This window comes from Mugil cephalus, chromosome 23, assembly GCF_022458985.1.
Source record: "Mugil cephalus isolate CIBA_MC_2020 chromosome 23, CIBA_Mcephalus_1.1, whole genome shotgun sequence".
NCBI lineage: Eukaryota > Metazoa > Chordata > Actinopteri > Mugiliformes > Mugilidae > Mugil > Mugil cephalus.
In genome coordinates this window covers 10,198,241-10,223,434 of record NC_061792.1, presented here as the reverse complement: position 1 = coordinate 10,223,434, position 25,194 = coordinate 10,198,241, and the positions used below count along the sequence as shown (strand labels likewise).

The 25,194-nt window shown below is 42.6% G+C and overlaps 1 protein-coding gene across 6 annotated transcripts in view; it reads right to left on the bottom strand.

The window, feature by feature from the left end:
* Positions 1-25,194, bottom strand: part of nid2a (nidogen 2a (osteonidogen)) — a 40,777-nt gene that overhangs the window by 12,172 nt on the left and 3,411 nt on the right. For 4 of the 6 annotated variants that reach the window (XM_047576436.1, XM_047576437.1, XM_047576440.1 and 1 more), the window contains exons 4-30: positions 16,628-16,729; positions 16,386-16,525; positions 15,913-16,045; positions 15,528-15,818; positions 15,017-15,128; positions 13,500-13,539; positions 13,285-13,394; positions 13,064-13,197; positions 12,599-12,710; positions 12,056-12,256; positions 11,741-11,971; positions 5,212-5,358; positions 4,381-4,509; positions 3,111-3,247; positions 2,925-3,030; positions 2,714-2,847; positions 2,525-2,630; positions 2,212-2,345; positions 1,993-2,098; positions 1,505-1,638; positions 1,312-1,417; positions 1,061-1,185; positions 865-970; positions 641-774; positions 446-551; positions 195-319; positions 5-110 (exon numbers count right to left, since the gene is read on the bottom strand). In XM_047576436.1, coding sequence (XP_047432392.1) covers positions 5-110; positions 195-319; positions 446-551; positions 641-774; positions 865-970; positions 1,061-1,185; positions 1,312-1,417; positions 1,505-1,638; positions 1,993-2,098; positions 2,212-2,345; positions 2,525-2,630; positions 2,714-2,847; positions 2,925-3,030; positions 3,111-3,247; positions 4,381-4,509; positions 5,212-5,358; positions 11,741-11,971; positions 12,056-12,256; positions 12,599-12,710; positions 13,064-13,197; positions 13,285-13,394; positions 13,500-13,539; positions 15,017-15,128; positions 15,528-15,818; positions 15,913-16,045; positions 16,386-16,525; positions 16,628-16,729 — 3,547 coding nt within the window. The remainder of the gene's footprint in view (positions 1-4; positions 111-194; positions 320-445; positions 552-640; positions 775-864; positions 971-1,060; positions 1,186-1,311; positions 1,418-1,504; positions 1,639-1,992; positions 2,099-2,211; positions 2,346-2,524; positions 2,631-2,713; positions 2,848-2,924; positions 3,031-3,110; positions 3,248-4,380; positions 4,510-5,211; positions 5,359-11,740; positions 11,972-12,055; positions 12,257-12,598; positions 12,711-13,063; positions 13,198-13,284; positions 13,395-13,499; positions 13,540-15,016; positions 15,129-15,527; positions 15,819-15,912; positions 16,046-16,385; positions 16,526-16,627; positions 16,730-25,194) is intronic. The other 2 variants (XM_047576441.1, XM_047576442.1) reach the window with 1 other exon arrangement.

Here is a 25,194-nt window from a genome sequence, read left to right as displayed (position 1 = left end):
TCACCTGGTCTGTCACAGTCTACAGATGGTGTACCAGGTGGAGTCCTGGTTCCTGGTCTCTCCTCTCCTCTATTGTCCACACACCAACAATATCCAGTGGAGCTGTGGCACTGAAATGCACAACAGTAATCATGATGACGCACTGGAGGTATTTTGTCTGTTTCCTGAAAATGTATCAATACAAATGAATTTACCTGTTTTGATATGTACTGTCCACTGTCATCACACTGAGGTACATAGGCTCCTGCTATAGGATACCCATCAGCGCTGGTGGTCTGGACACTGTCTCTCCGCTGCTCACAGTGAGTTTTAGGACGCTCTGGATCACATGAAGATAACAAAAATATTTAGAGATTAAACAGTAAAGAGCATGACCATGACATTTTATTTTAAAGGAAACATGACAAACACACGAGACAACACTAAGAAAGACCTTTCTCCTCACCTGGTCTATCACAGTCTACACGTGTTGCACCAGGTGGAGTCCTGGTTCCTGGTCTCTCATCTCCTCTATTGTCCACACACCAACAATGCCCAGTGGAGCCGTGACACTGAAACACAATAAATGCAATGTAATTTAATTTAAATACGCAGAAAACACTTGAGGAAGAAACTGCATCTGCACGCAAGAAAAGCAAACCTGTTGAGGCAGGTACTGTCCTGCTGCGTCACACTGTGGAACAAATGCTCCAATTACAGGATATCCCTCTGGACTGGTGGTCCGTACACCGTCTCTGTGGTGCTCACAGTGAGTTTTAGGACGCTCTTGTTCATCTACAGAACAAAAATAAAGATTGGAAGTATGAGTGCTGCTCAATAAACGTGTGACCAAGAACTAGGGCCGTCTCTAAAAATCAGTCTCACCTGGTCTATCACAGTCTACACGTGTTGTACCAGGTGGAGTCCTGGTTCCTGGTCTCTCCTCTCCTCTATCGTCCACACACCAACAATGTCCAGTGGAGCCATGACACTAGAACATTTATAACATCTATATTAACAACCATAATTTAAGCGATATGTGCAGAAAATATAATTTAAAACCAAATTACATCGATCATACCTGTCTGGATATGTACTGTCCAGCCTCATCACACTGAGGAACATAGGCTCCTACTATAGGATATCCCTCTGGACTGGTGGTCTGGACACTGTCTCTCCGCTGCTCACAGTGAGTTTTAGGGCGCTCTGGATCACATGATTAAACAGTAAAGACCGTAGTAACAGTGCAAAAGACCATGACCATGACATTTTATTTTCAAAGGAAACATGACAAACACACGAGACAACACTGAGGAAGACCTTTCTCCTCACCTGGTCTATCACAGTCTATACGTGTTGCACCAGGTGGAGTCCTGGTTCCTGGTCTCTCTTCTCCTCTATTGTCCACACACCAACAATGTCCAGTGGAGCCATGACACTAGAACATTTATAACAACGGTATTAACAACCATAACTCAATTGGTATGTGCAAAAAATTGAATTTAAAACTAAATTACAGTCGTACCTGTCTGGATATGTACTGTCCTGCTGCATCACACTGAGGTACATAGGCTCCTGCTATAGGATTTCCCTCTGGACTGGTGGTCTGGACACTGTCTCTCTGCTGCTCACAGTGAGTTTTAGGACGCTCTGGTTCATCTGGTTCAGAAAGTGTGGCCATTATTATCACGGAAAGCACAACTTTTGATGGTATAATGTATAGAAAATATGCAGTAGTCCTTTCTTTGAATAACCACTGCACCTTTGTTCCAGGAATTCCAAGGCAATAACCCAATGACCTCAACAGTGCACCACTTACAAGGTTAGACACACACTCATGTAAGTGCCCTGTCTATTTGACTTGTCACTGAGTTGAGAAATTAGAGGGGTTCACAGGTCAATGTTTAACAAGAAAACCTTGAAGAGTCATGACATAATCCACCTGCTCGCGTCGGAGCATAAAAAGCAGCACTCAAGGAAAGCTGTTTGCGTCTTTTTTGTCTTTTTACTCACCTGGTTTGTCGCAGTCTTTGGGAGGTTCACCAGGTAATGTCCTGGTTCCTGATCTGTGTTGTCCCGTACTATCCACACACCAGCAATATCCAGTGGAGGCATGGCACTAAAAAAAACAAAAAAACATCATGCTACCAGTCAGAATTTCTTTTCTTTATTTTGAAATATAAAACCAGATCATGTCTGTGCCAACTAGTGGATCAGTAATCAGATGCTGACCTGCAGTGGTATGTACTGTCCCTCTGCGTCACATTGAGGTACATAGGCGCCTATTATGGGATTTCCCTCTGGACTGGTGGTCTGAATGCTGTCTCTGTGGTACTCACACTGAGTTTTAGGACGCTGCGGCTCATCTGCAGAAGAAGAGATTGTATAATTTGGTAAATCATGCACATGGCTCTCACAAGATTGCCCAACTTCATGGAAGAATGACTGAGGTGTCCCTTCTTATGTAAGAGACATTTACCTCATAACTGGAGTTTGGACAGAAAAGAATACTTATGCAAGACTGCCCGTAATGCCTTTTCCTTACCCAGTTTGCTGCAGTCTGTGGGCGTTGTACCAGCCGTTGTTCTCGTTCCATCTTTCTCCTGTCCATTGCTGTCCACGCACCAACAGTGTCCAGTGGAGCTGTGGCACTGCAATTCGTTTACATGTACAGTGAATGAAATATCTTTGATTTTCTTTACGTTAAACGGTGATAGCTCTTTCAAGTATTCACCTGCAGGGGTATATATTGTCCATTGTCATCACACTGGGGTACATAGGCTCCAAATAAAGGATATCCCTCTGGACTGGTGGTCTGGACACTGTCTCTGCGGTGCTCACAGTGAGTTTTAGGACGCTCCGGTTCATCTAAGGAGATATAAGTGAATATTATAAACACATCTTGAACTAATCCGCTTAATGAAGACCACCTTCTAGGAAAATACCTGGTTTGTCACAGTCTTTGGATGGTGTACCAGGTGGAGTCCTGGTTCCTGGTCTCTCCTGTCCACTGCTGTCCACGCACCAACAATGTCCAGTGGAGCCATGGCACTGCAATGCATTATTAAACTCCTTAATCTGTGCAAAATACCACAGAATTAAACAGTCGGCAATCTGCGAGTGAGTCAGACCTGCAGACTTCGGTACTGTCCGTCAGAGTCGCACTGAGGGACGAAGGCTCCGGGGCTCGGATATCCACCGGGCCCCCCCCCACTCTGCACGCTGTCTCTGTGCTGCTCACACTGGCTCTTTGGGCGAACTGATTGAGCTGTAGAAAATTGAACAAATAGATATTTAATAGATATACGCACATATTTGATCGATTCATAGACCCCCAAACTGATAGTGGGGACCCCCTACCTACTATATGTGTTCTATATTAAGCTAGTGCTATCATTATTAGCATTTTGAATTCAATATTAAGCTTTCCCTTATCCCTTTACTAAAATGTTAATGTTTTAATTTTAATTTGTGGGGGAAAATTTAAAAATATCTAAAAAATGTCCAATCAACCAAAGATTTTGCGACACCCCCTGCAGTACCTCCACCGACCCACTAGGGGTCATAGTCACTTTTTTTTCTCTTAAACTTAAACAAAGTGACACGTTTCCATGAATTACGACGGGACAAATCATCAGTGCTACCCAGGAGAGCAATAAATAGAGGAATAAATTAACAAACTCAAATGCATCAGCAGAAATGTATGCCGATGTACAAAATTATAAGAATATTTCAGCGATGTTATTGGAGCCCTGATGTATGGCATTGAACTGAAGTATCATTTGTCAGTGCGGGAGGTAGGAGGGTTCAAAAGAAGTTCATAAAAAGTTCGCAACTAATGGGGTGAAGGAAGGACTCGCACACGGTCAGGACTTTGCTCCTCCACACATTCCAAAGCAGAAAACACACACTGTGCCATTGCTCCATTTGTCTTTGCCTTCGACCCCCCTCCGTCCTGTCTAATCTCACCCTCGCACATTTGTCACCGATCCTCCCCACTCCCCGCGCTTCTAGCTTTCGCAGCTGTGCATTACTGCTGCGAGGGGGGAAAGTTAAATGTTAAATGGGAGATTGTGACCAAGTGTAGGTTTGTGGACACTTTGTGGTGTCATAGATGCAGATTGCACGTTCCATGGAGCTCAGCTACTACAACAGGCGTGTCATGAAAACAACGGTGATACTACTTGATGTTTATTGTTAAATTTATCACCATAACCCTAACCCTACATTTCATTAGATATCGGAGAGATCTTTTGGTTTCCAGTGAACTGTGTGAATAGTAATTGGATAAACTGCCGTGAAATTAAGTCCCTTCAAGATGAGATGTTAATATCCATTGATGTTCTTGCCTGTATGATGCATCTTCATGATTAACCTCTGGTTATTCTTGTTCCAACTCACCGACGCAGGTACGTCCATCGTAGCCAAACTCGTAGCCGCTCTGGCACTGGCAGCGGTGGCTCCCAGGCAGGTTGACACACTCGGCATGATCACCACATGTACTTAGGCCCTCGGCACACTCATTTATGTCTGCGGTGAGAGAGACGGGGGGAGGGTGGGGGGGTTACTGAGACGTCTTTCTATAAACTCAAAAGTCTGTAAACCAGGAATCCCCTGTCTAACAACACGTAGCATGCCACACATGTGTATGTTAGAATAAAAGCTGTAATTAAGGGTCATTACTGGAGCTTTTAGCGCATACGTTGTATGCATGCTTGTTGGTGTTACTAAAGCATGTACCCACACATCTGGATTCTTGTCTGCATTGCGGAGAAGACCACAAAGAGGGATCGTTTGACCTGAGAGAAGCAGTGAGGCTCATGCATGGGAACTAGCGCTGTTAGCGGTGGAGAAAGACCCGCTGCTGGGCTAATGACAGGCCTTCCGCCAGCTTAAAATCCTGGAAATCCTTTTGCAACTAGAGAGTTAACCTTGAGGAAAGAGGAGCGGAGACAAGAGATGGCTCCATCCATCCAGCCCTGTACTTGACCCTTTGCACTGGATGGACAGATGTTGATGAAATGCAGACACGCGGCCGTGAACTATCTCAAACTCTGCGTGGGTGCGTTCAAGAGACCTGAGGCACCATTAAACTAAGCAAAGGCAGAGGAGCACCATAAAGCACTCTGCAGTGTACATTAACTCTCACGATACATCCAAACAGAATTCACAATGCACATGCATGTCCATATAAAGCGCTGGAGGCCGTGACAGGTGACGGGGACATGATACCGTAACAGTTGCGTCCGTCTCCTCTGTAACCCGTGGCGCACTGGCACTGGAAGGCCTGGTCCTCGAGGGGGATGCACTGGGCCGTGGTGTCGCAGTCGTGGTTCCCGGAGTAGCAGGGGTTGACCAACGCAGGTTGTGGAGGCTCAGCTATGAATGAAGAATAGAAAAATAGACTAAATAAATCTTCCACCTTGGTGTTTGTCTGTGTGGTATATGGTACGATTTTGTATTCAATGTTAAGCTATCACTTATCCCTTTACTAAAATATGTTGGATTCATGTGGGGGGAAAATTAAAAAAATATATAAAAAAAAAATGTCTAATCAACCAAAGATTTTGCGACCCCTCTGCAGTACCTGCGTGTACCCCCTAGGGGTTGCGAACCCCCTGTTGAAGACCTATGATATAAATAGTAGAGTTAAGGTCACAATAAAGGTGTTTAAAGGTTCGTTCTTCTTGTTTCTTTATGATGGAAATTAGGGCTGGACAGTATGACCAAAAATGTATATCACAGTATTTTTCAAAATTCTAACGGTATCACTGTGTATTACGGTATTTATTTAATTTTTTTTCATGTATAACCACGTGTTCACAACATTTTCTACTGGTTCAGAGAGGAATTAATGCAGTAGATTGACTAAGGATGAACTATTTTACTGTGATGATGGAGTAAATATCGTAGAATAATCCCACACTAGTAGTAAAACAGGTTAGCATGGACCCGTGTTAGCACTGAATGCTAATGTGGAAATGTGAAGACATTTACAGTTCAGAGATAAAAAAAAAAGAATTAAATATTATCTAGATGAAATGAACAAATGGGGACAATTACAGTTTCATTTATTTTGACATATTTTAACTGCTATGACTGTCATGTCAATAGCAACACGGCTGGCTACCGTAATAACTGTAGTCTGCGCGCAACATTTTTTTCTCATTCATAAAAAGCTAAAATTGGGGTCATTTTCGGGGACAACTTTAGCCGGAGGGACAGGTCATCCAAAATGTGGACTGTCCCCAGAAATCAGGGACGTCTTCTCTCACCTTCACCACACCTCACAGCTTTCCTGACGCTGTGTACTCAAATACACCGGTAAATAAGAAATTCATATCATAACAAAAAAAATAAATAATACCACCCAGGCCTACTGGAAATATGAATGGTGGTGTATTGGGATATAAAAAGATTAATAAAAAAAATAAATAAAAAATCACCAGAGCACATACCATTCAACAAACCAAATGTCCTGAAGTGAGATTTGCGACGTGAATTATTCACCAGTAAAAGTCAGATGTTTAGAGCGTTGATTACAGGACAACTTAATCCAGCACACATGTCAAAATCACTCCAGACAAGTTCCCATAAGACGGAGACTCCCCTTCACGTTCTCAATATTCAACACATGGATAAGGTTAGACACACATGTACATGGGAGCGAGGGATGGATGGATGGAGGGGGGTTGACACACAGACGGAGGGATGAGCGAGCACCACATGGCTCAGACTGACAATTTCAAACACAAACCTCAGACTAATTTCTGGAGAATTCCAAATTCAAACAGAGGAGGGAGGAAAACCACGGGAAATCATTAGAAAGGAATGTAAAGAGTGTGTAAATATGCTGCAGTGGATTATTCACATTTATCTGCACTTTGTCTAAATACACTATTGAAATATTATCCCAAAGATTATGTTTAGTTTCAGTTTATTTAATAGGAACCACCGACAAGGTCATAGCAGCTCTATCTGGTTTTGATCACGTTGAAGCTTTTTTTTTTTTTTGTCTTTACAGTTACAGTTCACCATAAACAACAACAACAACAGCGCACCGACACGTAAATAAAATCACACACACATGCAGCTCCGCTTCCATCCCCCGAGGCCAGAGAGCAATTTTGGCTCATTATCAGAGGACGAGAGAAAGACTCTTCAAAGTCTGAATGTGGCCGGGAAAGGAGGGGGAGATGAGAGGGTGAGATACACATGGACGGGAGAGGAGACTGAGGGATAATTAGAGAGGGAGGGAGGACGAGTGGGAGAGAGAGAGGGGTGAGGAACACACACACTACACCCCATCAAAGTGACGACTGCAGTTTCCCACCTGTTCCTTTTTACAACACTCCTCCACACACACATACGTCCACAAACAGAGCGGGTTCACACAACTGAAGGTGTCCTGGATACTTTAAAATCAAATGACACAAAATCATCTTTTCGAACATCGCTGACTTTTACTGACGCGTCGGAGATGTCTGACATTTAAGTTATGAATCAGGCTGAGAACTGTAAGGGACCCCAGGACTAAGTCCAGCTGTGTAAACGGGGACTTAACCAGGTTTAAGAAATAAGTGTGTGCTAATCTAGAGGGGAGTTTTCTTAGGTCTGAGAACATAATCCTTATGAAGACAAATAGGTGACATCAGGGTTTTCTGGAGTGAGGCTTGAAGGAGGGAAGGAAGGAAGCGTTTACTTGTATGTGTCTCCTAAAAAAAAAACATTTATTGGTGTAATAGTGACACATTCACATACTGAGTGTAATGTTGAACACTTACTTTCACTGAAATCTATGGAGATTTCAAGAAAAAAGTAAAAAATTTCGAGCGGTGCCATCTGCACTCATTGAACGTGAGGTCTTTGGCGGGACGGATAAACTGTGTGCGCTCGTTGCGACCCACAGGAAGTGTGCCATGATCGGTGTTTGTGTTTTGCGGGGACCTGGCTGCACGCGACTTCCCGGACCACAGTGTATCTGTGCCCTGGCTTCAGGACTCTGTGGGTCCCCCCCCGCCCCCCTCAGAGGACAAGGCAACAGTGTGTGACAATATCCAAGTCACTGCTGACATGCAACAGTTCAATATATCAGCAATATAACTGAAAAAGCAATTACAATACAATTTTATATTCTTAATATTAATTATTAATTAAGCCAGAATACTCAGCAGAATACCGGTGGTACCATACTTATAAGGTACCGCTGGTTTAAAGGTTTTAGATTTCAACTTATTTCATGAAATATTGACTTTTATCTTGAAATTTCAACTTTTTTCTCGAAATTTCAACTTTTCTGAAAGTGCATGATGCACACATGTTTGAAGGTCGACTATTTTCTTGTAATTTCATTTTTTTTCTCAAAATTTCAACTTTTCCCCAAAAAATTATCAAAATTTGGACGTTTTCTCAAAAATTTGACTTTTCTCATAGTGCGTGATGAATGCACATGGTACATCCGGTTTGAAGGTCGACTTTTTTCTTGAAATTTCAACTTTTTTCTCAAAATTTCAACTTTTCCCCCATAATTTCATTTTTTTTTTTCAAAATTTCGACTTTTTTCTCAAAATTTAGACTTTGTTCATGAAATTTCTGCGTTTTCTCAAAATTGTGACTTTTCTCAAAGTGCATGATGAATGCACATGGTACAGCCGGCTCAAAGGTCGACTTTTTCTCAAAATTTAAACTTTTCTCTCAAAATTTCAACTTTTTTCCACAAAATTTAAACTTATTTCTCACTAATAAAAAAAAAAAAAATCTACCTGCTCTCATTTGTTCTCTCTTGGGTGGTACTAATACTCTTCCATAGAAATCACTGCGTTTTGGACCAGATGTCTGGTTAATGAATGAATCGAGCTTTTATGAGAAAGAACTTACCAACATGATGTTTGATTTGCTTTCTTCTCTACGTAGTTTGTGTTGGTGATGGAGATTACATCCGATCTGTAGTCCATTTTGTTTTTATATGTTTGGATTGCATGACACCAGACTTAGCAGGTCTCCACTGTCTCCCAGTAAATGTTGAAATCAGTTTTAAGGTCTTAGTGATGACTTTTAAAGCTCTTCATGGACGTGCCTCTCTACTTTTACTTTTTCTAACATACTTTTATTGGAGATCTTTTCCTGGTTTTAAGTTTTATTTGAGACTTTTAGTGCTGTGCTATTTATTCACTTTGTTTTATGCGCTGGTTTTTAAACTTGCTGATTTTCAAATTGATTTGATATTAGGTACTAACAGATATTACCATCTCCAGTCTCTTGATGCCTTGAGAAAGGTTAGTACTCTTTTTGAATCAGGCAAATTTATTACAAGCACGTTCTGTATTTCACTGACTCTCATTCCTTTTTGCAGGGTGTAGATGGAGCAGCAACCAGACAGCGCTCAAGACAACGTGGCACTGAGCAGCATTTACCTCAGGATGGCAGCACTACATCCAACACCACAATTAGTGACGAGGAAAAATCCTTTACTCATCCTGAAGATGAAAAGCCAGAGGATGAGGCAGCACACTCCCAGGTCGGTTAGTCGCATCTGTGTGACACGCTGTGTCACACAGTTTGAAGTCTTGATCAAGCTTGCATCGCGGTTCTTTGTGGGTTTTCAGAAGCAGCGGCACAGAGCTGCAGCGAGCAGACCCCGAGACGTCTCAAGAAGTTGGCCAGGAAATGCCACGAATTGTTTAGTTTTGTTTTTTCTTTTCTTCGCCATTAAAACTTAACTGACTGCAAAATGTGTTCATGATGTTTGGGGATGTTTAAAGTGATCTATAATGATGATGTTAGATACGGATGGGAAGCACAGAAAACAACAGAGCAGCATCAAACCACTGATGAGGACCAGGCGAGGTTCAAATGCTGCTCGCATGTTCGTTTCTAGTGAATATTGCTTAGATTCTGATCTCCTTGACACAACAGACAAGAGTTGATTGGGAGTGTTACATAACGTGGGATGTGGTAAACAGCAGACACAGACAATGGCATGGCAGGATCTAAGTGCATGTGCACCACAACGAGGTAGTATATAAAACATTTGGCTTTTGGTTCTGGCCTGTAAGGAAATTAAAAGGATTTTGCATGTTTATCAAAAATCATATTACATATATTTATCACTATTATCATTGAGAAAAGTAGAGACTATCCACATCTCTACAATATCGGATTCTCATGACATCACTGGGCAGCTATTCTGCCCAACAACCCCTCCCTCCTCCCTCTAGAAAATCTGTCATTGGCTCGGATATTATTTCCCAGAAAGTGCACACACACACACACACACACACACATGCACAGACACACACACATGCACACACATGCACACATGCACACACCACTTAACCCATGTTTACAAAACCCCTGATCCCTGAAAGCTCTTCCAGCTGTGCCCTGGTTATATCATTGTGTGTGAGCATGTGCATGTGCGAGATGTGTCATCATAACCCTTTTAATCAGCCTGTTGACGTTTCAACGACAGAAACTTGGTCTGGGTCCAAAAAGCTGGGTTTAAAAAATACCGGTCTCCCCGTCTCAAACCCGTTCTTTTCCTCTCCATCTCTCTCCTGTCTGTCGCTATCTGTTTTCCATCACACAGATTGGGTAAAGAAAAGCACGACGCGCCGTGTGTTGAGAGAAAAAGAACGTGACACGGTCCCTGCGCTGTGTTTCTGCCGCACTTTACACGTATGTAAACAATCTTTTGCTCCGGTATCCGCACCAGTGCATATGAATGAATTTAAAATGAAACCAACTGGACATTAACTGTGCACGAGATTGTTGTGATTTACCATTCACTTGGGTGCAGTAAAGACTTAACAACCGTGAAAACATAAAGAGAAAAGCGAGTGCACACACTCCCAAACACAAATACTTGCAACTTTTTTTTTTAAACTTTTATGTAACGTTTACCGCGAATACAGTAGTGTGTAAAAACTGAGCTGAACCGAAAGGATCTGGTGAATATATAAGGATTTGTGGTTTGGCTTCGTGTTTCGGGGCAATTTCTGCACTTATTCAGTCTTTTTCTCCCTTAAATCTCATGGAAAAATTTGCAGATTTCACAGTTTCTAGATTCAAGTCATGTCTGTCTCTGTCTGCAGCCTATGGGAGACGACAAACCACAACTCAAAACATTTCAACCCTGAACACTGTCTAACTTAGCCGAGGTTATTGCTGCAACAATTACTAGGTGGTCTGTTCGCTAGCCGGAGCTAACTCCACGTTTTCAACGCCTCCGCCGCGTGCGCTCGCTTCAAGTGCGACAGGGACGGTCTGGATGTGATTTAGGCCGTCACTCACTCGTCCCAGCGTAATGGGTCCACGCTTCGCTGAAGGCGAGACATCATCCGATTAATGCGGTTCCCCTGGTGGATATTACTCCCCGGCTGTCACATTATCAGACCATCGGTTTTATTTCAGATCTGAGACGTGGGTTTAAAATCACAGATGTGCGTATAGGGCTCCGGCATTTGTCAGCTTTATTCTGAAATGTAGTGAAAAGTGGTTTGCAGCCACCCATGTTCTCAGTGCGCAGCGAGATCTGCTGCGTCGCAACTGTTCCCGTCCCTCGTAAATGTTGTTTACGGCCCATGGGTGAAGATGAAATTGCCACTCTGGGGCAATTAAAGATTACTCCTCTTTTTTTTATATAATCACTCTTTCACCCTTGCGAGGTCTGGAAGACTAATTTATGGCGGTGATGCCGCCACATTACATGTATTTTCCATTCGTGGGACCACATCTAAACCCTGCGAGCGCTCAGACTCACCTCCCACTGGGCTGATCTTGTTGGTGATGGCGTATCTGAGGATGCGCTCCTCCTTCACGTACATCACGAACACCCTCTCCATGGATATCTGCAACGTCTCCGGGATGGCGGCGTCGTTGTCGTGGCGACAGTCGCGGTAGGTGATGTTCTGCTTCAGCTGGAAGGAGTGGGACTCGGACCCGCGCTCGGCCGAAACGACCGAGAACTCCCTCACGGAGGTGGAGGTGATGACTGCAGAGAGAAGGACATTTTACGTTGGAAACAAAGCATCGGCTGTTATATGTGTTTCTGTCTAGTGACGGTTGTTATGGTTACCAGAGGGGTAGTACTGATAGATCTCCTTGAAGGGGTCCATGGTGACTTCAGCTCCAGGTGGCAGGAAGGGCACGCTGCCGCTGACTACAGTGTCCACTGTGAGGTGGTTGTGGTCGTCAAGGCCGCGGCCCGTCTGGATGATTGACAGGCGCTCGTTGCCGGGGTAAAACAGCACATTTGCATGACGGGTGAACTCGGCGCCTGGTGCAAGAAATAATCAGTCAAACATTTATACGTCCGTTTATACATCATACAATAGTTGCATGTTGCAAAAAAAAACAAAAAAATTAAAACAGGAGAATGTCTGTAATAGCTCCTCGACACACACAAACACACACAGCTGTTTCCTCTTAGAGAGGGGAGGTGGAAGCCTGATATCACATCACATCCCCGGAGACAATACAGCTGGCTGGGAGACCGAACAACGCACACACACACAAACACACACCGAAAAAGACACGGAATGTCCTCGCCGTAGAGGACTTCCCTCACTGCTGTGCAGATGTTCAAGAGTCGAGATGTTGAAGAAAACAGACGGTTTACCTGTGACTTTGAATCCTGCTTGGCTGTTGGGCAGCTCCAGAGCAAACAGCCACCCAAACAGCTCCCCTATCGGGGCAACCGGCATCAGAGCCCAGCCAACGGGTTCGGGTACCTGACCAACAAGCACAGAGTTTATAGTCGTGATGTTGGATGCCGCCAATTTTCGAGTAAAATTCAGACTGGTATCGGCGATACCGATCTGATGCCGATACTTTGGTGCATCTAAAAAAGTAGCGTATTTCAGATCATAGCTTCATAAAGAAAACAACAGTAGTTTATTATTAGTAGAAGTTTAGAAGTATCGAAAGTATGGATATTTTGATTTGAGAATCTATTTTAGAGCATAAACACCTGGTATCGGAAGTATCGACATTTCAGTATCGACCCACACATCACTGGTCTATAGTGCAAAAGGTCTCCTCTACTCATACACAGTAATTAACAGATATATTGACAGGCTTGTACCTCGCTGATGGCAGTGTACGCCCTCCCATCTCCCACCACGATGTAGGCGTGAAGATCAATGTTGCTCAGCTCCACTGGAGTTGATCCCACAGTCACCGTTCCTGTCACTTTACCGCTGACACGCTGAGGAGCACCTGGAGGAGCAAAAAGAGTCACTTAGTTTCTATTGTAAGAAAAAAAAAAACACTCAATTTAAAATAAGCATTAATAAGGCGTCTAACCATCAGGCAGACAGTGGCGTCCGTTTCCGTAGAAGTCGGGCCGGCAGTGACAGCAGTAGCCTGTGGTGTAGTCGGTGCAAAATGCATTCTGGGAGCACTGCTGCTGGAATCTGGACCAAGAAGAAGAAGAAGAAAAAAATACATGTTTATTACTGCAGGTGTAAATATTTGTCTGTGTTCCAATCAGTCATTACTAATCAAAGCAATTCACGTACCTGGCACATGTTTCTGTAGTTTCTGTAGTGTACTTAATCACTAAAAGACACAGTAAAAAACACTTTATTATTATTATTATAAGTTGCATAAGCACTGAAATTAATATAAAACAAATGTACATGTTCATGTCAAAGGTATTTCTGTCCACCATGGGATAAATATTTCTTCCACAATATCAGATCGTCTCCTTCCACCGTACACACAGGGAAAAGTGGACGACATACACAGACGTCAAAGCGCTACATGGAAAGAAACCAGCTGCTGCAGTTCTGTTTTTTAACATGGACACACACGTATCTCCATGTATGTGACACAGTGCAACATCTAACCCAAAACCTAGCTCCGACCAAATATAACCAACTATAAAACCAAAAGTCTTAACCCCTCAGATAGTTGCACAAATGTACAATCTCCCAAACACTGAATGATTTATCTCTCCTTACAAATTCTCTGAGACGCAGGAAGTGATGCACTTAGCTCCTAATTTATTTGGTGTAAACAGAATAAGAACTGCCGGCCAGAGCGAATTTACACCGGAAATGGATTTCCCTGAAAACGTGCAAACTGGAAAGAGCCATGACTCAAGACTCCACTCAAACACGACTTGAATTGCAAGCGTGTTGGTGATTCACTGCTCATTCCCTTTGCGTTTGTCATGTTTGCTAATACCTGACTTGGGATTAAAATGCAGCATTCCCTCGTCCTACAGAGGCACTACGCACACACACAGACACACAGACACACACATGTGCAGGATGTTACTTTCACAAGAGAAAAATCTGAGAAAACACCAATATCACAATGTTTTCTACAAACAAACGCGAGCCAAAAACAGGGACGGAAAATGATTCATTGAGCAACTTGTTGACAGGTCTCTGTATTTTCTGCACTAAATGACTTAAAATGAAGATTTATTTTTATTTTTTTTATTTATTTTTTTTTACACACATCTTGAACCTTATGTAACCAGGCGGGTCGACTGAGAACACTTTCTTATTTATGGCACAATCCTGTGGGAATAGTTGCAGGGGAGGGAGCGCTGAACACACACAACCACACACAACCACACACACACACACCTGGGAGCTGTCCGACACAACGACAGTATTGTACTGCCAGCTGGTGCCGAGCTCTGACGCAGAGGGTGAGGTAGAGTTACCCTCCCATTTTCACTGTCTTTTCATCAGTTTATTTTATTAATATATGTACGAATATACACATGTTCTGAAAAACAGCTGGAGCGTGAGTCACGGAGGGCTATCTTCAGCCGCAGAATGAACATAAAAATGTCCTACAGCAGATGTATGACCCCCACAGAGCCCTGATCTCCACATCACGGAGTCAGTCTGGGAATGTAAAAAGAGACACAACACTGACAGATCCAGAAAAAAGAAAAAAAAAAGTGCATCGAGGACAACGGGTGTTATTTTTAAAAACGGAAGAATGCGATTCGTCTTCCCTCTTTGTATAAATTGAGCCCATAAATAGAAACACACACATATTGTTTGTCTCTTACCTCCTGTGTCAAAATTAACATCGTCCTCGTCCACGCTGACCACATGACTTCCGGGGGTACGGCGGGGTGGGTTTCTGGGAGGGGGGTAAACATCCACCACCTCCAGGGGAAGCTGCAGAAAGGCAAATATGCAACTTTAAAAAACCCTCTTCTCCTCGCTGCCATCCAGAGCCGAGCCCGTACCTTGTAACTCTCTCCAGATGCTACAACCCAGACATCTACGATCTGCACAAATACCCCGCGTACAGACTCAAATCATTATTACAAAACTGTATTGACAGCGCTTGGCAGCTCAAATGGCTGTTTTTCACAATTAATGTAATGACTAATGCTTCCAGATATTTTTAACATATTTCCACAGAATGCTGCTCTCCTTATGAGAAATCCCGCAAACACTTTCCACATTACACAACACTGGCCTTGGAGCTTGTGCAACATCTGTAGCGCAGGGATACACAAGATTCTCTCCTGCAATGAAAAGGCATCGTCATACGTTACAAGTGTACGTTACCTGTGGCTGCTCTTGCTCTGGTTCTGGAGCGTACTGCCTCTCCGGCTCTGGACCGTACCTCGGCTCAGAGTCCAGCGGTACGTCTTCGCTGCCGTACACCACCGGACCTTCAGTGTCCTCCGAGGGAGACGGGCCAGGGTCAGGACTTCCAGCTTCGCCACCAGAAGGGGCCGGCTGGAATTCAGGGTCCCCGCCCGTCAGAGGGTAATCGTCTTCTTCCTCCTGGGTCTCGGGGTCAAAGGTGTTGTCTACATATTCTTCAAATTCTGCGTATTCAGGAGTGGTGGTGTCCTGGGAGCACGTAAGGAAAAGTCAATGGAAATTAGCTTAGTTTCCTTCATCAAAATATCTTTTCACTGCAAATAATTAAAAATAAAATAATTACCAGGGAGTGGCCGTATGGTCCATGGGGCGGAGTTGCGAGGACGCCGCCGGTGGATGCAGGGACGATGTTTTCAAAAGAGTAACGGTTCCCAGTGTGGAAAAGCCAAACGCCTGGGATTCCAGTGTTACCGACCCTAGAGACGAAACACAATCAGGAAGCAATAATTATAAAAATGTTTAGCTTTTAAACACTTATGTAGAAAGTACTGCATTAAGTTAGGATTACAGGTATAAAACATCTAAAATGTAGCTAATCACAATTAGCTACATTAGCAAACTGCAAAATCTTTGGTTGATTAGACATTTTTTATACATAATTTTTAAATTTTCCCCCACAAATTCAAAGTTCGTTAAATATACATTAACATCAATCCAACATATTTTAGTAAAGGGATAAGGGATAGCCTAATATTGAATGCAAAATGACAATAAGTTCAATATAGAACACATATTCAACACATCAGTTCAACTTACTGGTAGAGGTTTTTAACACTTTGTTCATCAGTGGTGACAGTGTAGTAAGGTCCTTCAATTCGGGAAAAGATTAAATATGTAATTTCTCCTCTGCTGAAGCCGACTCTGGCAGGAAGCTCGATCTCGACGTTGTACGACTCCTAGAAGAAGACGAAAAGCACAAAAATATGAACGTGAATTTTCCTTTTAAGCGATTTAAGCGGCCGTACCAGTAGTAGCCAAAGCTCACTGAACCGATTTACCTTGGGCCGCGTCCCGAAGAAGTTCAGACCACCATGAGGGTAGAGGAAGAGGACGTACGAGTCCGTCTCATCGTAACCAATCACTGCCTGGAAAGTATTGACCTGAAGACACAAGAGGAGACACACAAGCAGAATTAAAACAGAGACGTACAGTCAATTTAAGTTGCTTCATAGAGTAAATAACACTACATTCCTGAATAAAATGCTACATGAGCATGTGATGTTGGAATAATAAAAGGCCGTCCTCAAGTAGAGACAAAAATCCTAGAAAGTTGCAAAGCTTTCTAGGTATTAGACTTGGACGCATGAGGCAAATGTTACGGTTTCATCGCAAAAGCACATGACACCACACTTTTGGGCAAAAACAAACTCTCTTGTGAAATGAATCATGTGTCACGGCCCTGATCGTGATCGGTTTCCTTTGCTTGTTGTTTGGAGCAAATATGTGTTTATAGTGTCCATGTCAAGTCTGAAAAACAGCTTCCCAATGTGAAAAATGAGACCATTTGCGAAAGCGGGTGCATGTTAAGAAAGAGTAGAGCAGTAATAGGAAAAAGCTGAATTGACTGTAATGTATTGCACAAGTTTCCATTGATCAATCCATGCTGCACTTTAATACATCTGACCCAGACCGGTCCAAACACCCAGATGTGTAAATGCTCCACAGGTTTTATCGGATGCACCAGGAAGTAATTTGCGTGGATTTAATACAGTAAGCTATTGCAGAAAGGCTGACCATGATCATAGGTACTCAGTTTTCTGCTAAAGTAAATATTAATGTAATGTGAGGGTCTCAGTCAGGACGTTTACATGCATGTGAAAATAAAAAATAAATTATTGCCTTAATCCGACTTTAACTGGACAACTTAAACACATGTAAATATGTTAGTCCGACTTTATCCAATTAAGACACAAAAGTGATTTTCTCCGGCATGTATACGCCTTAACTGGACATGCGCCACAGCCACTGTGTTGGGTACGAGAACATAAAAGAAAGCCGGTCGTAGAAGAAGAAGGTAAACAGAACCGGTAGAAGAACCAGCTGAGGGATAGTGACACATTATGTACAATATAAAAGCTGAACTATTATCCAACTGGTTGTTGTGTGAAATGCCGGTCTGCCGCATGAACTACTCTTGTTTATTATATGACGTAATAGGTCAAACTGAAAAGGGGTTGTATTAACCCACTGGCAAGACACATATCGCCACCTGGTGAGGAGGAGGAGGAGGACATGTTCCCGTCAGTTATTTGATTTTCTCCATTGCATGTAAATTTGGAACAAGGACCTCATTCAGGGTCCGTGTATGTTTTGTTCATTGAATTTTCCGTTCAGAAAAGGGATATTAAAAAAAAAGAAGAAGATTTTTGACATTCATTTTAAAATTCAAAAATTAAAATTGAAATTCAAAAAATCAGTTTTGAGAATGTATAAACCAAACTTTAAAAAACGGTCTATTTTCATTTTCTGTTTATAAGAATATAAAATACAATCATTAGAAGACAGAGGCACCTTTTTTTTTTTTGCAACCAGAAGTTGCCGTTTTCAAAGTAAGAGCACGGACGAGGACGGAACTGTGTTTATGGCATGAGCACCCAAAAAATTACCTGAAATATGCGGCTCAGTTTTGTCACGTCTTCCCTGAGACTCTTTTATTGTTTCAAAAAAACGTACTGATCCATGCCCATCAACTTCTATTACACAGCACCGTCCTTATACATGCTCTTACTTTGAAAATGACAACTTCCGGTTGCACAATATGAAAAAAAAAAACGGCCACTTTTTTTGGTTTCTGTCTTCTGTTTTTTTTGGGTTTAGCAACAGAAAATTAAAAATCCATCCTTGACCCAGATTTAGAAAAATGGCTTGAATTTCAATTTTAATTTCTGAATTTTAAAATGAAAATCAAATAAACACTCGTTTTTTTGTTATCCAACGACCAAAACATACACAAAACATTCAGAAAGTCGAATTCCGAGCTGTGCATGTGAACGCGCTGATTGACTTTCTTACAGTTTCGAAGGCGTCTAATGATAATTATGAGCCCTTGTGCCAGCAGATAGAGATGAGGTCACCTCCTGTGTACAGAGTGCACCCTCAAATTATTCTAACACTCACTCCTCATGTTTAAACTTCACACCTCTCCTCACACCTCCCTCTCCCCTCCCCGTGTCTGTCCCCCTTCCTCTCTCATCTCGTCTCTCGCTCCGCTGGATTCCATGTTTAGACTTCTCACCCTTCATCCCCCCCTTTCTTACAACCACCACGACCTTTTCTTGAGCTGGCTTTGCGAAACGTCTACTTCACGCAAATTGAAACGAATTGAATCCGTGTGTTGGGGACGGATGATGAGCGTCTCCTCTTAACCGCTGCGCTGTCAGGAACTTATCTCCTGTGTTTGTGGAGGCGCTCCAGCCCACTCTGCCTCCCCAAAAACCACAGTTAAAAAAGCAGATTTAGAGAATGAAGGGGAGATTGTGAGTGATCCCATGTTGTTTTCCTTTGGGACACAATCTGATTATCTCTCTCTACACACACACACACACACACACACAGACACACACCTCGTCTCCTCAACCCCCAGCCCAGATGTTGATTTCCACAGCTGTCTTCCTGTGTGTCTCAACGTCTTTCATGATGATGTTACAGCGTCCAACCCAGACATTGTTACGACGAGAGCCACAGGGTGCACACACACACACACAGATGTCCCTCCACCTATATTCATCTCATGTGAATATATGTATGTGTGTGTGTGTGTTCTTAATTGTTTACATCAACATCTTTAAACTATCTTGTTGTTTGTGGGCGGGGGGAGGAAGGGGGGGCTTTGTAGCCTCTGGGTTCTTTGTAATTAGTGAGGAGGGGGCCTTGTTTTTTTTTTTTTTTCTTTCTATGTCTTGAGGGAAGGGGGAGAAGCTTTTTCTTTGTCCTAATACCCCAACTAAATGTCTGTACTTTTCTTCCTGGGGGGAGAGGGAGGAGGAGGAGGAGGAGGGGGGATGAAGCAGAGGGGTATGGGAGAGAGATATAGAGGGATGAAAGGATGTGGGGGGTTGGCCAGAGTTGGGACAGAGGCCATAGGTCTGGTTTACAATTAGAGAAAGATGGGGAGACAGAGAGGGGACATGTTTATGCTTCAACTGTAATGAAAAGTCAACAAAAGAAAATGTGAGTCGCGCAAAGAGTTCCATTAAAAGTCACTCACTTGCCAGTTCGTTAAGTACAAATTGGGAAACGGGCGCATGATGAACACAGAGAGAGGTAATTTAACCGGAGGATCACTAGTGTACCTAATGAACTGGCCAGTGAGTGTATTGATACATTACGCCATTTAAGCCGCTTTAGGGAATCAATTTTTTCTTTTTATCTTTGCATTTTAATAATGTTGGTCAGTAAGTTTGATTTAAACTGAAAAACCGGACAGACTGGAACATTTATGTTCTGTGTCAACTACATCGAGAACATTTTAGGTTTGGATCAAATATCCTCACAACTGGTGGGATGGGTTGCATAAAAGTGTGAAACATCAATCATTTAAATACCTACTAAAACTAATAAACTGTTTGTAGGATGGATGGCAATGATGATGATACAGCGCTTTAACCCTTTAAGACCTAAACATCCGCCTTACGGTATTTAAATTACCGTAAATCACCGATGGACGAAACTCAAAGTGGGAAGTTGCGCTTTCTGAGAAACAAAAAATAAAAATAAAAATCGTCCATTACGGTAATGACGCACCGCTGCTGTCGGCTCCAGGCTGGGGGAGCGACGCAAGACCGGGGAGACCCAGGAGGATAGAGAGAGTTGTTTGGAGGAATTTGTCGGTAAAAAACGAGTCAACTTCTCAGTGCACTTTGAATTTTGTCAACAGCACAAACCACTGTGAGTTACGGTAATTCAAAAAGCTCGAGCTTCAGTCGCGATCGCGATCCGTTTGGTTGTAATTGTTTGATCAATTAAGTCAAAAAATAACACAAAAAATGCACCTATGTTTGGGTTTCACTCTTCTACAGATCCATTTAAAACGCTTAATGTTCTGAGATGTTATATTCATGCCAAACATTTAGTTTGTGCAACAGGAAACTAACTTTAATTGATTTTTAGAGGCCATTAAGGGATTTTTTTTAACAGCTAAGCTAATTAGCTAAAGCTAGCTTCATATTCAGCATGGTATAGATAGTCTCATCTTTACAACATATACTGTATAAAATGTCTCTTCTAATGTCCCGTGTGCTCCTCCCCGTCCCTCCTCTTTCTGTGTGGTCATTTGCCGTGTGTGTGTGTGTTTGTGTCTGTCTGTGTGTAAAAAGGTCCTGGTGTTCTTAAAGACTCACAGCTGGAAGACAACAAATTGCAGCCAACACACATCAAAGACCCCCCCCCTCTCTCCACACACACATACAACACTAGGCCTCCCTACAGGCATGCTGTCACACCTTTTCTGTTTTAAAACGCTGTCCTCGCACTCGTTACGCTGACCAGACGCGCACTCAAGACTTTAATTGTCTCTGGGACCAACAAATGTTTGTTTTCGGGGTCATCCGGACTGTTTCAAGGTTTAACTTCACTCGTCTGCCGCACAGCGAGGGGTTGTTAGAGAGTCTGGAAATACCAAACAGCTTAAAAGAAAAGGGTGAAGTATATTTAGATAGCGGAGCAGAACTAGCCTGGTGTAGCCAATTCCTTTCAGAATAGGAGTCTGCTCCAACTCCATTTGGATTTCATTACGAGGCGTATTTCAACTGATACGGACAAATAAATACGTCTGCACGCAATAAGATCTTCCAGTGTCTTGAAGTCCTCCAATGAATCAGACCCATCTCACTGTAAACAAACACAATTCGACAGGCTCAGATGATGTGGACGACTGTGTTGTTGTAGCAATCCTGTCCATCACTGCATAAAGCATGAACAAACGCGAAAGCCTGCAAAGAATTTGTGGGAGAGGGATGTCGGGCCGGCTTCCAGGATAAACCGGTACCTAAACACAGTTCTTTTTATTTATTTATAAGCTATTTTTATTTGCTTTGAAAGAAATAGTCAGCACTGGATATTAAGGGTTATTTATTAGTGGGCTTGTCCTTTTCCAGTGCACGCTAAGCTAAGCTAAGCTAACATCTCCTGGTTCTAGCTTTGTATTTAGCACACACAGGTTCTTCTAAATCATACTTGATTTGAGATTGCAAAGGACCATCTGCTAGATAAAACATTACCACAGATCACATAGTATATCTTATAATGCAGTTTTACCTTTAAATAAACTAATAATAATAATAACTGCTTGTGTTTGCTAATAGCCATATATTGAAGGAGTCAAATTATCGTATATAATGTGAGGTGTATAATTATCGATCGTACAGAGGGTGATATTGTCGTACAAATATTATGATTATCATACATCTGGAGTGACTGTTTATACTATGGACAAACCCATCATGGCGTCACCCACTGGATTCTGGACCTCAAAAATGAAGCCCAAAGTGGGCGGAGCCCGCTTTCGCCATGTTGGATGAGCTTTACTCCGCCCACACGAGTATGTACCAAACATGAAAGCCCACCCGACTCTCCGCTACCTGTAAGCTCACTCAAAGCGAGAACGCCCTTAATTATGAAAATTTTAATAAAAAATAAATGAATTAGCTAGAAAAAAAAATCATCCCCTGTTCAGTTGTCATGAATAGTGAAATAATCTATTGAGACCAAAATAGTTTTTTGTATCAGGCTGTAAACATGTTTAATAATGCTGTAAAGTTGGGCTTTTTAACATGGGCGTCTATGGGGATTTCTCCATTTTGGAGCCTCAAGTGGCCACTCGATGAACTGCAGTTTTTTTTTTTTTGCACTTCCGCATGGGCTCCATGGCTCAGACCTGGAGGTTTCCGCTTGTACATATGGCAACGTTGGCGAAGCAGGAAGTAAAACACAAATTAACCCGTAGCTTCTATAAATTCGCCTTAAGAGTCTTAAGGATGATTCAGTCAACCTCCTAACGTAAACAGAAGCTCCTTTCTGCGAGTCTTTCCCCCCCTTTTATAATAAGTGACTCAACAAACATGCTGTAAGTGATGCCGCTCTGACTCATAGTTCAGTCTCATCTAGAGGTGGAACCCAGTCTGGTGAGAATGAACCATCCCCAGGAAACAGGGTCAGGAAGAATCCGCAACACTTGTTTGTTGGTTACTGGTGTTTCGGTCTGTTGCGGTCGCCGCTGCAGCTGCTAACGGGCAGAGAGACAGACGGCAGCTGCAGTCCAGTTGCCAGCCTCACCAGAGCGCTACGAACGGAACTGCCTACAGCGTGAGAACTGACACACAAACACACACACACACAAAGTCCAGTCATAGCTCCTCTATTTCATAAGAAAACCCCGAGATATTTTTCCTGTTATAACCTCAGTCGTGCTCCTTTGCTCCTCCAAAGCTGGAGGAAATTGTACAACTCGAGGGCTTATGGAAACCTTTTTGATCAAGCACATGGCGGCTAAAGCCATAACTGCTTTTCTTAGATCCTGAAAGGTTTGTGAACATGAACGTCTTCACCGCAACTTCAAACCACCAGGCTATGACTGTGCACTTGTAATTAGAGAAGCCGTCAGGATCCCTTTTGCAAGTTTATTGGACATTACAGAGAAACAGCATTCAGCCATAAGGGCTCATTTGTTTCTTTTTGTCCACTGATAACAGAATCTGTCCCGTGTAATAAGGACAGAATAACATGTTATGAAAGCTGAAGTTCGGTCGGTGTGCTTTGAACCGGGATGGACATATTTCAGGGATGCCCCCTGTGTCACTGCAAGGGGGCCTAGAAACAACAAACAGCGCTAATGCTAACAACACTTCCTATTGTGCTACGGAGAGAAGATGTGTGCTGCTCAACCCAAGTTCTTCCACATATAGATTTCAAGAGAGTGTGAGCCAAGTTCAAAACAGAACAAAGGGTTGACTATGTCCGAATCTAATTCATATATCCGGTCATTTGAGTCACAGTCGGCCTCTGCAATTCATTGCACGTCCGCACACTCAATGTGAAAGTAAAGCAGCTGATCTTCTTAGCGTAGCCAGAATGACATCATCCACTGGTTTGTGGACTACCGCTTTGAAGCTTCGGGTTTTGGAAGTTGCCCTCTTAGTTTTTTTAGGGCCAGCTGCGGATGAGTTAGTTGGTGGAGCTGGAGAGGATCACATGGTAGCCGCACCCTGACCTGCTTTATAATTACTTTTCTTCTAAATGTTACCAAAATTTACCAAACGAGTATCTCGCTCTAGTGAAGAAAACTTGAATATAGCAAATCCCGCTGCGAGGTTACGAGGAAAATGTTTCCTGATGTGAGGAATAAAGTGAGAAGTAGCAACATTTTCTTATGATTCGCCCCCTGTTGGTCAACAGACAGAATGCAGGTTTAAGGAACTTGCAATGCTGGAAATTTTTTCTTTTTCTTGAAACGTCATGATCATTGAGTAACTTCGTAATTTCCCTGAGTACAGGACAAATATTTTAAGCAAATAAACCGGGCTTTCTTAATTAATTACAATAAAAAACTATTTAACAGGATAAAATTGAAATACTTCCTCTTTTACTACACACAATTGTTATAAAACAACAACAATGGAAAATAAAGTCAGTAACAAAGCCAGTTGAGCAAACTGAGTCAACAAAAGTTATAATAAATATAAAAACTGATCAAATGTTGACTAATTCATTTTCCACCACAGAAGTGAGTCTGCGTGAAGATAACATCTGCATGAATTCTGTGAAGACATATAGACGACAAACTGTAACAAAAGTATCAATCTCATCGCGCTAGTATCGACCCGATATCGATACTAACCCTGGTATCGATATTATCGATATTTAGATCGATACGCCCAGAACTACTTCACTTTTCAGACTCTATTTTCTGAAGGAAATTAACTTCCTGAACACTATTTGGACTTTTACTGTTAAGTATATTTAGTGATATTCAGTGACAGGTGTCCTTGTTGTGTAGCAGGATTAACAACTAGCTTCCACCCTGGTCAACACTTTAAATTAAACGTCAGCACACTGAGGTCCTGTCTCTGCTTAAATGACTCTGGTCATTAGCAAACTGAGCTACATGGTTGCTGATATAACAGAGAGTGTGTGTTATGGGTTTAAGGTGATGTAATTGCTTTCCAATTATGATAATAGCATCTTTAAGTCTAATTTCATAGAAAACACGAGGCTGCCTACAGGAATTTGAACCTTCGCTCTAATTTTCTTGCCTTTTGCTCTTCCCATGTCCACGTCCAACCCCCCTAACACCACCCCCACCCCAAACATCACCCCCTAATACACACATACAGTTCTGGTTAATCAGTTCACACACACATACCACTCTGCTGCCCCCCACCCAGCACCTCTGGCTAATCGCTTCAAAGGAAGATGCTATCAGATCACAGCAGAGATCCAGACTGCTCCAATCTCTTAAATAACAAAAGCAAGTCACGTTTTAGCATCTGCTAACACATGACCGCTATTCAGCATCACTTTTGACTCTCGGAGGAGATGCACTCAGTAATTTGTCAACTCCACCGCAGCG